A 12177-nucleotide genomic window follows, 5' to 3' on the forward strand; every position below is an offset into this window, starting at 1 on the left:
CGGCCACTAAGGGGGACCCCAAATCTGCATGCAGTGAGGACAACAGGTACAGGACAACTCCCCCCCAGAGACCGCCTGCTACAGGACAACTCCCCCCCAGACACCGCCTGCTACAGGACAACTCCCCCCCAGACACCGCCTGCTACAGGACAACTCCCCCCCCAGAGACCGCCTGCTACAGGACAACTCCCCCCCCCCCAGAGACCGCCTGCTACAGGACAACTCCCCCCCCAGAGACCGCCTGCTACAGGACAACTCCCCCCCCAGAGACCGCCTGCTACAGGACAACTCCCCCCCCAGAGACCGCCTGCTACAGGACAACTCCCCCCCCAGAGACCGCCTGCTACAGGACAACTCCCCCCCCAGAGACCGCCTGCTACAGGACAACTCCCCCCCCAGAGACCGCCTGCTACAGGACAACTCCCCCCCCAGAGACCGCCTGCTACAGGACAACTCCCCCCCCAGAGACCGCCTGCTACAGGACAACTCCCCCCCCAGAGACCGCCTGCTACAGGACAACTCCCCCCCCAGAGACCGCCTGCTACAGGACAACTCCCCCCCCAGAGACCGCCTGCTACAGGACAACTCCCCCCCCAGAGACCGCCTGCTACAGGACAACCCCCCCCCCAGAGACCGCCTGCTACAGGACAACTCCCCCCCAGAGACCGCCTGCTACAGGACAACTCCCCCCCCAGAGACCGCCTGCTACAGGACAACTCCCCCCCCCAGAGACCGCCTGCTACAGGACAACTCCCCCCCCAGAGACCGCCTGCTACAGGACAACTCCAGGAAAGTTACTACAAACAGAATCACCTTCTCTGACATCTGGAGCGTTCACCCCACATGTATTAAAGGGGTCTGTAAATCCAGTCAGAGGGCTGACTGCTGTGCTTTACACTGCAGCTCTGCTTGCTCAGACTACAAGTAACTGAGCCCCAGTGACCGCCTCGTGTCCCCAGGTTTTAATAATGCTTCTCATATACAAATATCAGACACTGCGTCCACGGGTTAACGTCCGCGGGGGCGTCCGGGTGTATTAGGGAGAGGCCACGACCCCAGTTCGGCTCACGGGTATCGGTCACATGCCGCCGCCCCTTGTCTCAGGTGTTCGGCAAAGTCTGACACACTGAACAAACCCAAATCAAAATGTTCTGCACAGAAAAAAGCGGTGGGGCAGGGATAATGGCGGCCGGTGCCGCTCCTCGCACGACTCGCTGGTAAGCAGGAGGCGTTCAGATTAATATTCACCGGGGAAAACCAGATCAAATGAAAAGTGGATGAATATGAAGGCGGGCGGCAGTAACCCATTCAGCGCCAGCAGGCCACCCCTCCCCCACACGGCCGCCATCAAACCTCAGGATGGGAGATGATTCTCCTCGCTGCTCCGCTCGGACAGGGGGCGCTCCCTAGGATTCACGGTCATTTGGCGCTACGCCAAGTTCATGTTTTTGGTAATTAAATGTGATGACGAGCTGTCAGGTATCACCAGCATCCATCATCCAATGAGACGTCCGGGGAAGCTGGGGTGGCAGCAGGGCAGGAGAGGAGTAGAAGTGGGGTGGAAGCAGAGCGGGAGAGGGGTAGAAGTGGGGTGAAAGCAGGGAGGGAGAGGGGTAGAAGTGGGGTGGAAGCAGAGCGGGAGAGGGGTAGAAGTGGGGTGAAAGCAGGGAGGGAGAGGGGTAGAAGTGGGGTGAAAGCAGGGAGGGAGAGGGGTAGAAGTGGGGTGGCAGCAGGGCAGGAGAGGAGTAGAAGTGGGGTGGAAGCAGAGCGGGAGAGGGGTAGAAGTGGGGTGGAAGCAGAGCGGGAGAGGGGTAGAAGTGGGGTGAAAGCAGGGAGGGAGAGGGGTAGAAGTGGGGTGGAAGCAGAGCGGGAGAGGGGTAGAAGTGGGGTGAAAGCAGGGAGGGAGAGGGGTAGAAGTGGGGTGAAAGCAGGGAGGGAGAGGGGTAGAAGTGGGGTGGCAGCAGGGCAGGAGAGGAGTAGAAGTGGGGTGGAAGCAGAGCGGGAGAGGGGTAGAAGTGGGGTGGAAGCAGAGCGGGAGAGGGGTAGAAGTGGGGTGAAAGCAGGGAGGGAGAGGGGTAGAAGTGGGGTGGAAGCAGAGCGGGAGAGGGGTAGAAGTGGGGTGGAAGCAGAGCGGGAGAGGGGTAGAAGTGGGGTGGAAGCAGAGCGGGAGAGGGGTAGAAGTGGGGTGGAAGCAGAGCGGGAGAGGGGTAGAAGTGGGGTGGAAGCAGAGCGGGAGAGGGGTAGAAGTGGGGTGAAAGCAGGGAGGGAGAGGGGTAGAAGTGGGGTGGAAGCAGAGCGGGAGAGGGGTAGAAGTGGGGTGGAAGCAGGGAGGGAGAGGGGTAGAAGTGGGGTGGAAGCAGAGCGGGAGAGGGGTAGAAGTGGGGTGGAAGCAGGGAGGGAGAGGGGTAGAAGTGGGGTGGAAGCAGAGCGGGAGAGGGGTAGAAGTGGGGTGGAAGCAGAGCGGGAGAGGGGTAGAAGTGGGGTGAAAGCAGGGAGGGAGAGGGGTAGAAGTGGGGTGGAAGCAGGGAGGGAGAGGGGTAGAAGTGGGGTGAAAGCAGGGAGGGAGAGGGGTAGAAGTGGGGTGGAAGCAGGGAGGGAGAGGGGTAGAAGTGGGGTGGAAGCAGGGAGGGAGAGGGGTAGAAGTGGGGTGGAAGCAGGGAGGGAGAGGGGTAGAAGTGGGGTGGAAGCAGAGCGGGAGAGGGGTAGAAGTGGGGTGGAAGCAGAGCGGGAGAGGGATAGAAGTGGGGTGAAAGCAGGGAGGGAGAGGGGTAGAAGTGGGGTGGAAGCAGAGCGGGAGAGGGGTAGAAGTGGGGTGGAAGCAGGGAGGGAGAGGGGTAGAAGTGGGGTGGAAGCAGGGAGGGAGAGGGGTAGAAGTGGGGTGGAAGCAGAGCGGGAGAGGGGTAGAAGTGGGGTGAAAGCAGGGAGGGAGAGGGGTAGAAGTGGGGTGGAAGCAGGGAGGGAGAGGGGTAGAAGTGGGGTGGAAGCAGGGAGGGAGAGGGGTAGAAGTGGGGTGGAAGCAGGGAGGGAGAGGGGTAGAAGTGGGGTGGAAGCAGGGAGGGAGAGGGGTAAAAGTGGGGTGGAAGCAGGGAGGGAGAGGGGTAAAAGTGGGGTGGAAGCAGGGAGGGAGAGGGGTAGAAGTGGGGTGGAAGCAGGGAGGGAGAGGGGTAGAAGTGGGGTGGAAGCAGGGAGGGAGAGGGGTAGAAGTGGGGTGGAAGCAGGGAGGGAGAGGGGTAGAAGTGGGGTGGAAGCAGGGAGGGAGAGGGGTAGAAGTGGGGTGGAAGCAGGGAGGGAGAGGGGTAGAAGTGGGGTGGAAGCAGGGAGGGAGAGGGGTAGAAGTGGGGTGGAAGCAGGGAGGGAGAGGGGTAGAAGTGGGGTGGAAGCAGGGAGGGAGAGGGGTAGAAGTGGGGTGGAAGCAGGGAGGGAGAGGGGTAGAAGTGGGGTGGAAGCAGGGAGGGAGAGGGGTAGAAGTGGGGTGGAAGCAGGGAGGGAGAGGGGTAGCAGTGGGGTGGAAGCAGGGAGGGAGAGGGGTAGAAGTGGGGTGGAAGCAGGGAGGGAGAGGGGTAGAAGTGGGGTGGAAGCAGGGAGGGAGAGGGGTAGAAGTGGGGTGGCAGCAGGGCAGGAGAGGAGTAGAAGTGGGGTGAAAGCAGGGAGGGAGAGGGGTAGAAGTGGGGTAGAAGAAGGATAGAAGAGAGGCGGAAGCGGGATGGAAGCGGGGCGGGAGCGGGACGGAAGCGGGATGTAAGCGGGGCGGGAGCGGGATGTAAGCGGGGCGGGAGCGGGATGGAAGCGGGGCGGGAGCGGGATGGAAGCGGGGCGGGAGCGGGATGGAAGCGGGGCGGGAGCGGGATGGAAGCGGGGCGGGAGCGGGATGGAAGCGGGGCGGGAGCGGGATGGAAGCGGGGCGGGAGCGGGGCGGAAGCGGGGCGGGAGCGGGGCGGGAGCGGGGCGGAAGCGGCGCGGGATGGAAGCGGGGCGGGAGCTGGATAAAGCAGGGTTTCCAGCATGTTACATTGCCTCATTATATCTGATCATTCTTCAAAGCTGCTTCATTCCAAAAACAGCGCCCCTCCCTGCACACAGCCTGTGTATGGTATTGCAGCTCGTCACTGAAAGGAATAGAGAGGGGCTGCAATACCACATACGGCCTGCTGGCATGTGTGGCACTGTTTTTAGAAGAAAGCGACCATTATTTTCAATGCACAGCCCCTTTAGGGTTCATGGTGTCACCCAACACCCACATTCTCTCCTCCATTCCTGGAGCAAAGCAGAGTCCCCAAAATCCTGCTAGTCCTGAACCTCAAAACTTCCTCACCCCAAAAACGTCAGCATCAGGAAGGCTGTGTCCATGACTTCAGCACGTGTCCTACAGGGGACAGGCCGAGCCGTGGCTCATGTGTGACACTAAAGTCTGCTCGACCTGCAGTCTGATGTAGTCCACTATGATAAGTGTATTATGTGACGCCTCCTCGCGCTGTCCTGATCACAAGAAGATCAGAGGGGGGGGGGGGGCGACACAATGTCATTCCCTATGGATACAACCACCAGAGATCAGCGGCGCAGCACAACCGCCTCACACCACTGCAGCAGCGACAGGGTTACAAGTGTGAACATCGTCTTACCTTGACACTGGAATCCCTGCTTCCCGAAGCCCCTGAAACGAGAGGAGAGAAGATAATAGTAACGGGCAGCAAAGGGGACACCCCAATATCTCACCCACATGTGACCCACAAATATCTGCAGGATCCAGACACCAAGAGTGCAGACAAGGGTGAACCCCAATACCAACATCTGAGGACCCCAACTGTCAGCGTGTCATCATCGTGTACCCCAAGTGTCAGTGTCATCATCGTGTACCCCAAGTGTCAGTGTCATTATCCTGTACCCCAAGTGTCAGTGTCATTATCCTGTACCCCGAGTGTCAGTGTCATTATCCTGTACCCCGAGTGTCAGCGTCATTATCCTGTACCCCAAGTGTCATTGTCCTGTACCCCAAGTGTCAGTGTCATCATCGTGTACCCCGAGTGTCAGTGTCATTATCCTGTACCCCAAGTGTCAGCGTCATTATCCTGTACCCCGAGTGTCAGCGTCATTATCCTGTACCCCGAGTGTCAGCGTCATTATCCTGTACCCCAAGTGTCAGCGTCATTATCCTGTACCCCAAGTGTCAGCGTCATTATCCTGTACCCCAAGTGTCAGCGTCATTATCCTGTACCCCGAGTGTCAGCGTCATTATCCTGTACCCCGAGTGTCAGCGTCATTATCCTGTACCCCAAGTGTCAGCGTCATTATCCTGTACCCCAAGTGTCAGCGTCATTATCCTGTACCCCAAGTGTCAGCGTCATTATCCTGTACCCCAAGTGTCAGCGTCATTATCCTGTACTCCCAGTGTCAGCGTCATTATCCTGTACCCCGAGTGTCAGCGTCATTATCCTGTACCCCAAGTGTCAGCGTCATTATCCTGTACCCCAAGTGTCAGCGTCATTATCCTGTACCCCAAGTGTCAGCGTCATTATCCTGTACCCCAAGTGTCAGCGTCATTATCCTGTACCCCAAGTGTCAGCGTCATTATCCTGTACCCCAAGTGTCAGCGTCATTATCCTGTACCCCAAGTGTCATTATCCTGTACCCCAAGTGTCAGCGTCATTATCCTGTACCCCAAGTGTCAGCGTCATTATCCTGTACCCCAAGTGTCAGCGTCATTATCCTGTACCCCAAGTGTCAGCGTCACTATCCTGTACCCCAAGTGTCAGCGTCATTATCCTGTACCCCCAGCGTCATTATCCTGTACCCCCAGCGTCATTATCCTGTACCCCCAGCGTCATTATCCTGTACCCCCAGCGTCATTATCCTGTACCCCCAGCGTCATTATCCTGTACCCCCAGCGTCAGAGTCATTATCCTGTACCCCGAGTGTCACTGCCCTGTCCCCCATGACAGGTTGGGGCACACAGGACAGGTGGCAGGCGGGGGCGAATACATTGCTGTACATGTTCAGGGTGCCCCCACAGGATGCCTCACGTGCCTCCTGCATTCGGCCACTTCCAGATTCTTAGATCTTTCAGCCTATAGGTGTCGCTATTCTCGTCAGACGTGTGGACACAGAACTCGCAGGGTTAATAAAGCAAGTGACAAAGGCGGCTCCGGGAGGTGCGAGGTTTGTTAATACCTCAGGCCAAATAGCAGGACCTGGACATCACTGCCCCACTATGGCTGGTCTCAGTGTACCGTGCACCACGTGTCTGCATGTGTACAGGATGACACGTGTCACTAGCATCATGTATGCACCTGTAGCACGTGTGGAATGAGGTACATAGGGGTATACAGCGTAGATGGATGAAAGGGGAAGGATATAATGTATAGGTGATGTATATAGTATATATACACAACGGACATATACAGTATATACACAGGTGACGCATACACACAGTGGACGTTTATATAGCATATACACATGTGACTGGTGACGTATATAATATATAGGTGACAGGTGAGATATATATATATATACAGTACAGACCAAAAGTTTGGACACACCTTCTCATTTAAAGAGTTTTCTTTATTTTTATGACTATGAAGGCATCAAAACTATGAATTAACACATGTGGAATTATATACATAACAAACAAGTGTGAAACAACTGAAAATATGTCATATTCTAGGTTCTTCAAAGTAGCCACCTTTTGCTTTGATTACTGCTTTGCACACTCTTGGCATTCTCTTGATGAGCTACAAGAGGTAGTCCCCTGAAATGGTCTTCCAACAGTCTTGAAGGAGTTCCCAGAGATGCTTAGCACTTGTTGGCCCTTTTGCCTTCACTCTGCGGTCCAGCTCACCCCAAACCATCTCGATTGGGTTCAGGTCCGGTGACTGTGGAGGCCAGGTCATCTGGCGCAGCACCCCATCACTCTCCTTCATGGTCAAATAGCCCTTACTTTCAAAGTTTTCCCAATTTTTCGGCTGACTGACTGACCTTCATTTCTTATAGTAATGATGGCCACTCGTTTTTCTTTACTTAGCTGCTTTTTTCTTGCCATAATACAAATTCTAACAGTCTATTCAGTAGGACTATCAGCTGTGTATCCACCTGACTTCTCCTCAACGCCACGGATGGTCCCAACCCCATTTATAAGGCAAGAAATCCCACTTATTAAACCTGACAGGGCACACCTGTGAAGTGAAAACCATTTCAGGGGACTACCTCTTGAAGCTCATCAAGAGAATGCCAAGAGTGTGCAAAGCAGTAATCAAAGCAAAAGGTGGCTACTTTGAAGAACCTAGAATATGACATATTTTCAGTTGTTTCACACTTGTTTGTTATGTCTATAATTCCACATGTGTTAATTCATAGTTTTGATGCCTTCATAGTCATGAAAATAAAGAAAACTCTTTGAATGAGAAGGTGTGTCCAAACTTTTGGTCTGTACTGTATATATATATATATATAAATATATACATACACAGGTGAGAGGTGATGTATAAAGTATATACACAGGCGACAGTTGACATATATAGTATATAGGTGACAGGTGATGTGCATACTTTATATATATATGCACAGTATACATAGGTGGCAGGTTATATAGTATATAGGGATGTACAGTATATAAATGACAGGTGACAGTATATAGTAGTGTATATAGGGTGTGCATAGTATATAGAGGGGTACAGTGTATATAGGTGCTAGGTGATATAGTATATAGGGGTGAACAGTGTATACGGGTGATATAGTATATAGGGGAGTGCAGTATATATAGGTGACAGGCGATACAGTATATAGGGGTGTACAGTTTATATATGTGACATGTTTTATAGTATATAGGTGTGTGCAGTATATAGGTGATAGATGATACAGTGCATAGGTGTGTACAGTGTATACAGGTGATATATTATATATGGGTGTATATAGGGGTGTACAGTGTATACAGGTGATATATTATATATGGGTGTATATAGGGGTGTACAGTGTATACAGGTGATACAGTATATAGGGGGGTACAGTGTATACAGGTGATACAGTATATAGGGGGGTACAGTGTATACAGGTGATACAGTATATAGGGGGGTACAGTGTATATAGGTGACAGGTGATACAGTATATAGGGGGTGTACAGTGTATACAGGTGACAGGTGATACAGTATATAGGGGGTACAGTGTATACAGGTGATACAGTATATAGGGGGGTACAGTGTATACAGGTGACACAGTATATCGGGGGTGTACAGTGTATACAGGTGACAGGTGATACAGTATATAGGGGGTGTACAGTGTATACAGGTGACAGGTGATACAGTATATAGGGGGTGCAGTGTATACAGGTGATACAGTATATAGGGGGTGCAGTGTATACAGGTGACAGGTGATACAGTATATGGGGGGTGTACAGTGTATACAGGTGATACAGTATATGGGGGGTGTACAGTGTATACAGGTGACAGGTGATACAGTATATGGGGGGTGCAGTGTATACAGGTGATACAGTATATGGGGTGTACAGTGTATACAGGTGACAGGTGATACAGTATATCGGGGGTGCAGTGTATACAGGTCATACAGTATATAGGGGGTGCAGTGTATACAGGTGATACAGTATATCGGGGGGTACAGTGTATACAGGTGATACAGTATACAGTATATCGGGGGTGCAGTGTATATAGGGGTGTACAGTGTATACAGGTGACAGGTGATACATTATATCGGGGGGGTGCAGTGTATACAGGTACAGTATATAGGGGGTGCAGTGTATACAGGTGACACAGTATATAGGGGGTGTACAGTGTATACAGGTGATACAGTATATAGGGGGTGCAGTGTATACAGGTGATACAGTATATAGGGGGTGCAGTGTATACAGGTGATACAGTATATAGGGGGTGCAGTGTATACAGGTGATACAGTATATAGGGGGTACAGTGTATACAGGTGATACAGTATATAGGGGGTGCAGTGTATACAGGTGACAGGTGATACAGTATATAGGGGGGTACAGTGTATACAGGTGACAGGTGATACAGTATATAGGGGGTGTACAGTGTATACAGGTGATACAGTATATGGGGGGTGTACAGTGTATACAGGTACAGTATATAGGGGGTGTACAGTGTATACAGGTACAGTATATAGGGGGTGTACAGTGAATACAGGTACAGTATATCGGGGGTGTACAGTGTATACAGGTACAGTATATAGGGGGTGTACAGTGTATACAGGTGATACAGTATATCGGGGGTGTACAGTGTATACAGGTGATACAGTATATCGGGGGGGTGCAGTGTATACAGGTACAGTATATAGGGGGTGTACAGTGTATACAGGTGACAGGTGATACAGTATATAGGGGGGTACAGTGTATACAGGTGACAGGTGATACAGTATATAGGGGGTGTACAGTGTATACAGGTGATACAGTATATGGGGGGTGTACAGTGTATACAGGTACAGTATATAGGGGGTGTACAGTGTATACAGGTACAGTATATAGGGGGTGTACAGTGAATACAGGTACAGTATATCGGGGGTGTACAGTGTATACAGGTGATACAGTATATGGGGTGTACAGTGTATACAGGTGACAGGTGATACAGTATATCGGGGGTGCAGTGTATACAGGTCATACAGTATATAGGGGGTGCAGTGTATACAGGTGATACAGTATATCGGGGGGTACAGTGTATACAGGTGATACAGTATACAGTATATCGGGGGTGCAGTGTATATAGGGGTGTACAGTGTATACAGGTGACAGGTGATACATTATATCGGGGGGGTGCAGTGTATACAGGTACAGTATATAGGGGGTGCAGTGTATACAGGTGACACAGTATATAGGGGGTGTACAGTGTATACAGGTGATACAGTATATAGGGGGTGCAGTGTATACAGGTGATACAGTATATAGGGGGTGCAGTGTATACAGGTGATACAGTATATAGGGGGTGCAGTGTATACAGGTGATACAGTATATAGGGGGTACAGTGTATACAGGTGATACAGTATATAGGGGGTGCAGTGTATACAGGTGACAGGTGATACAGTATATAGGGGGGTACAGTGTATACAGGTGACAGGTGATACAGTATATAGGGGGTGTACAGTGTATACAGGTGATACAGTATATGGGGGGTGTACAGTGTATACAGGTACAGTATATAGGGGGTGTACAGTGTATACAGGTACAGTATATAGGGGGTGTACAGTGAATACAGGTACAGTATATCGGGGGTGTACAGTGTATACAGGTACAGTATATAGGGGGTGTACAGTGTATACAGGTGATACAGTATATCGGGGGTGTACAGTGTATACAGGTGATACAGTATATCGGGGGGGTGCAGTGTATACAGGTACAGTATATAGGGGGTGTACAGTGTATACAGGTGACAGGTGATACAGTATATAGGGGGGTACAGTGTATACAGGTGACAGGTGATACAGTATATAGGGGGTGTACAGTGTATACAGGTGATACAGTATATGGGGGGTGTACAGTGTATACAGGTACAGTATATAGGGGGTGTACAGTGTATACAGGTACAGTATATAGGGGGTGTACAGTGAATACAGGTACAGTATATCGGGGGTGTACAGTGTATACAGGTACAGTATATAGGGGGTGTACAGTGTATACAGGTGATACAGTATATCGGGGGTGTACAGTGTATACAGGTGATACAGTATATCGGGGGGGTGCAGTGTATACAGGTACAGTATATAGGGGGTGTACAGTGTATACAGGTACAGTATATAGGGGGTGTACAGTGAATACAGGTACAGTATATAGGGGGTGTACAGTGTATACAGGTACAGTATATAGGGGGTGTACAGTGTATACAGGTACAGTATATAGGGGGTGTACAGTGAATACAGGTACAGTATATAGGGGGTGTACAGTGTATACAGGTACAGTATATAGGGGGTGTACAGTGTATACAGGTGATACAGTATATCGGGGGGGTGCAGTGTATACAGGTACAGTATATGGGGTGTACAGTGTATACAGGTACAGTATATCGGGGGGGTGCAGTGTATACAGGTACAGTATATAGGGGGGTGCAGTGTATACAGGTACAGTATATGGGGGGGGGGGGTCGCTCACCAGATGAAGTCGGTGCAGTGGGAGCAGAATGTCGGCTGCTTGAAGAATCGCGCGGTGAATTTGTGGTTCTTCACCTCATGGACGTTCTTCTGCCGCAGGGCGCCTTTCCGGGCGAAGCGATTGGCGACGATTATAGACCCAGTGGAGGAAATGGAGTCTCCGTCCGCCATGTCCGGGGGAGAGCGCGCTGCGAGCAGAGACCGAGCTGCTGCCTGAGAAGCCGCTGCTGCCGGGAGCGTCTCCCTCCTGCGCTCACTGACAGCGCCGGGCGCCGCCTCCGCCCAGTCCCGCCTGACGTCAGCCGGAGGCCGGGCCTGCACAGCGCCGAGCGGCGCGCCCTCTGCCGGCAGCACAGCGCACTGCACCGAGAGAGAGGGGGCCCCCTGCAGGGGGATGTCCGTTACTACCACTCACTGTAATGTTACCGGAAGAGTGAGGCGAGGTGGACGCCTGCAGGTGATGGCTGGTACTGCCACCCACTATCCTATCTCTATCACCATGGAGAAGGAAGAGGGGGCCCCCTGCAGGCGATATGCAGGTACTGCCGCACTCTGAGCCTGTACAGGAAAGTGAGGGGCCCCTGGCTGTGGGGCCAGCTGTGCAGCAGCTCCTCCTGACCCCACTGAGACGGCAAGAAGATAAATGAATACGTTCAGATAGAGGGGGTTAAACAGACGTCACCTTCTGAGCCACATCCCTTAGGAGGCACACTGCACCTCGCGCCTCATTATTTCACCGGCTCCGGTATAGCACACGTATGAATGGAGGGAAATCCACAAAGTGGGGATCAATTAGAAAACCTCCGGAGCCTCCGACTACTCTCTGACAACCTTAGAGAAGGGGGCGGGGCTGTGACAACCTCTCAGACATGTATAGAGGCTGGTTGGCAGTTCTCTGTCTATTAACCCTTTCTTCTCCTACGCCCTCGCTGACCGTCCGGACATTTGGTTAATGTTTCATTTGAACTTTCTGATAACAGTGAATGTTCCTGGACTTCAGTTCAGACGTCTGATCGTCAGCTCTTGGGAACATGTCGCGGGTCCTGCTGCTGGATGCCGCGATCTGTGTGGCGGGTTACTGGACTG

At 52.3% G+C, this 12177-nt stretch overlaps 1 protein-coding gene across 3 annotated transcripts in view; it reads right to left on the reverse strand.

Moving 5' to 3' along the window:
• The window catches only part of PRKCA (protein kinase C alpha), a 202077-nt gene extending 190700 nt beyond the window's left edge, over positions 1-11377 (reverse strand). For all 3 annotated transcript variants that reach the window (XR_005779847.1, XM_040437437.1, XM_040437438.1), the window contains exons 1-2: positions 11093-11377; positions 4620-4651 (exon numbers count right to left, since the gene is read on the reverse strand). Coding sequence is in view for 2 of the 3 variants with exons in the window: in XM_040437437.1 (XP_040293371.1) it covers positions 4620-4651; positions 11093-11262 (202 nt within the window). In the remaining variant the exon portion in view is untranslated. The remainder of the gene's footprint in view (positions 1-4619; positions 4652-11092) is intronic.
• Between the last annotated feature and the right edge of the window lie 800 nt (positions 11378-12177).

This window comes from Bufo bufo, chromosome 6 (genome assembly GCF_905171765.1).
Source record: "Bufo bufo chromosome 6, aBufBuf1.1, whole genome shotgun sequence".
Classification (NCBI taxonomy): domain Eukaryota; kingdom Metazoa; phylum Chordata; class Amphibia; order Anura; family Bufonidae; genus Bufo; species Bufo bufo.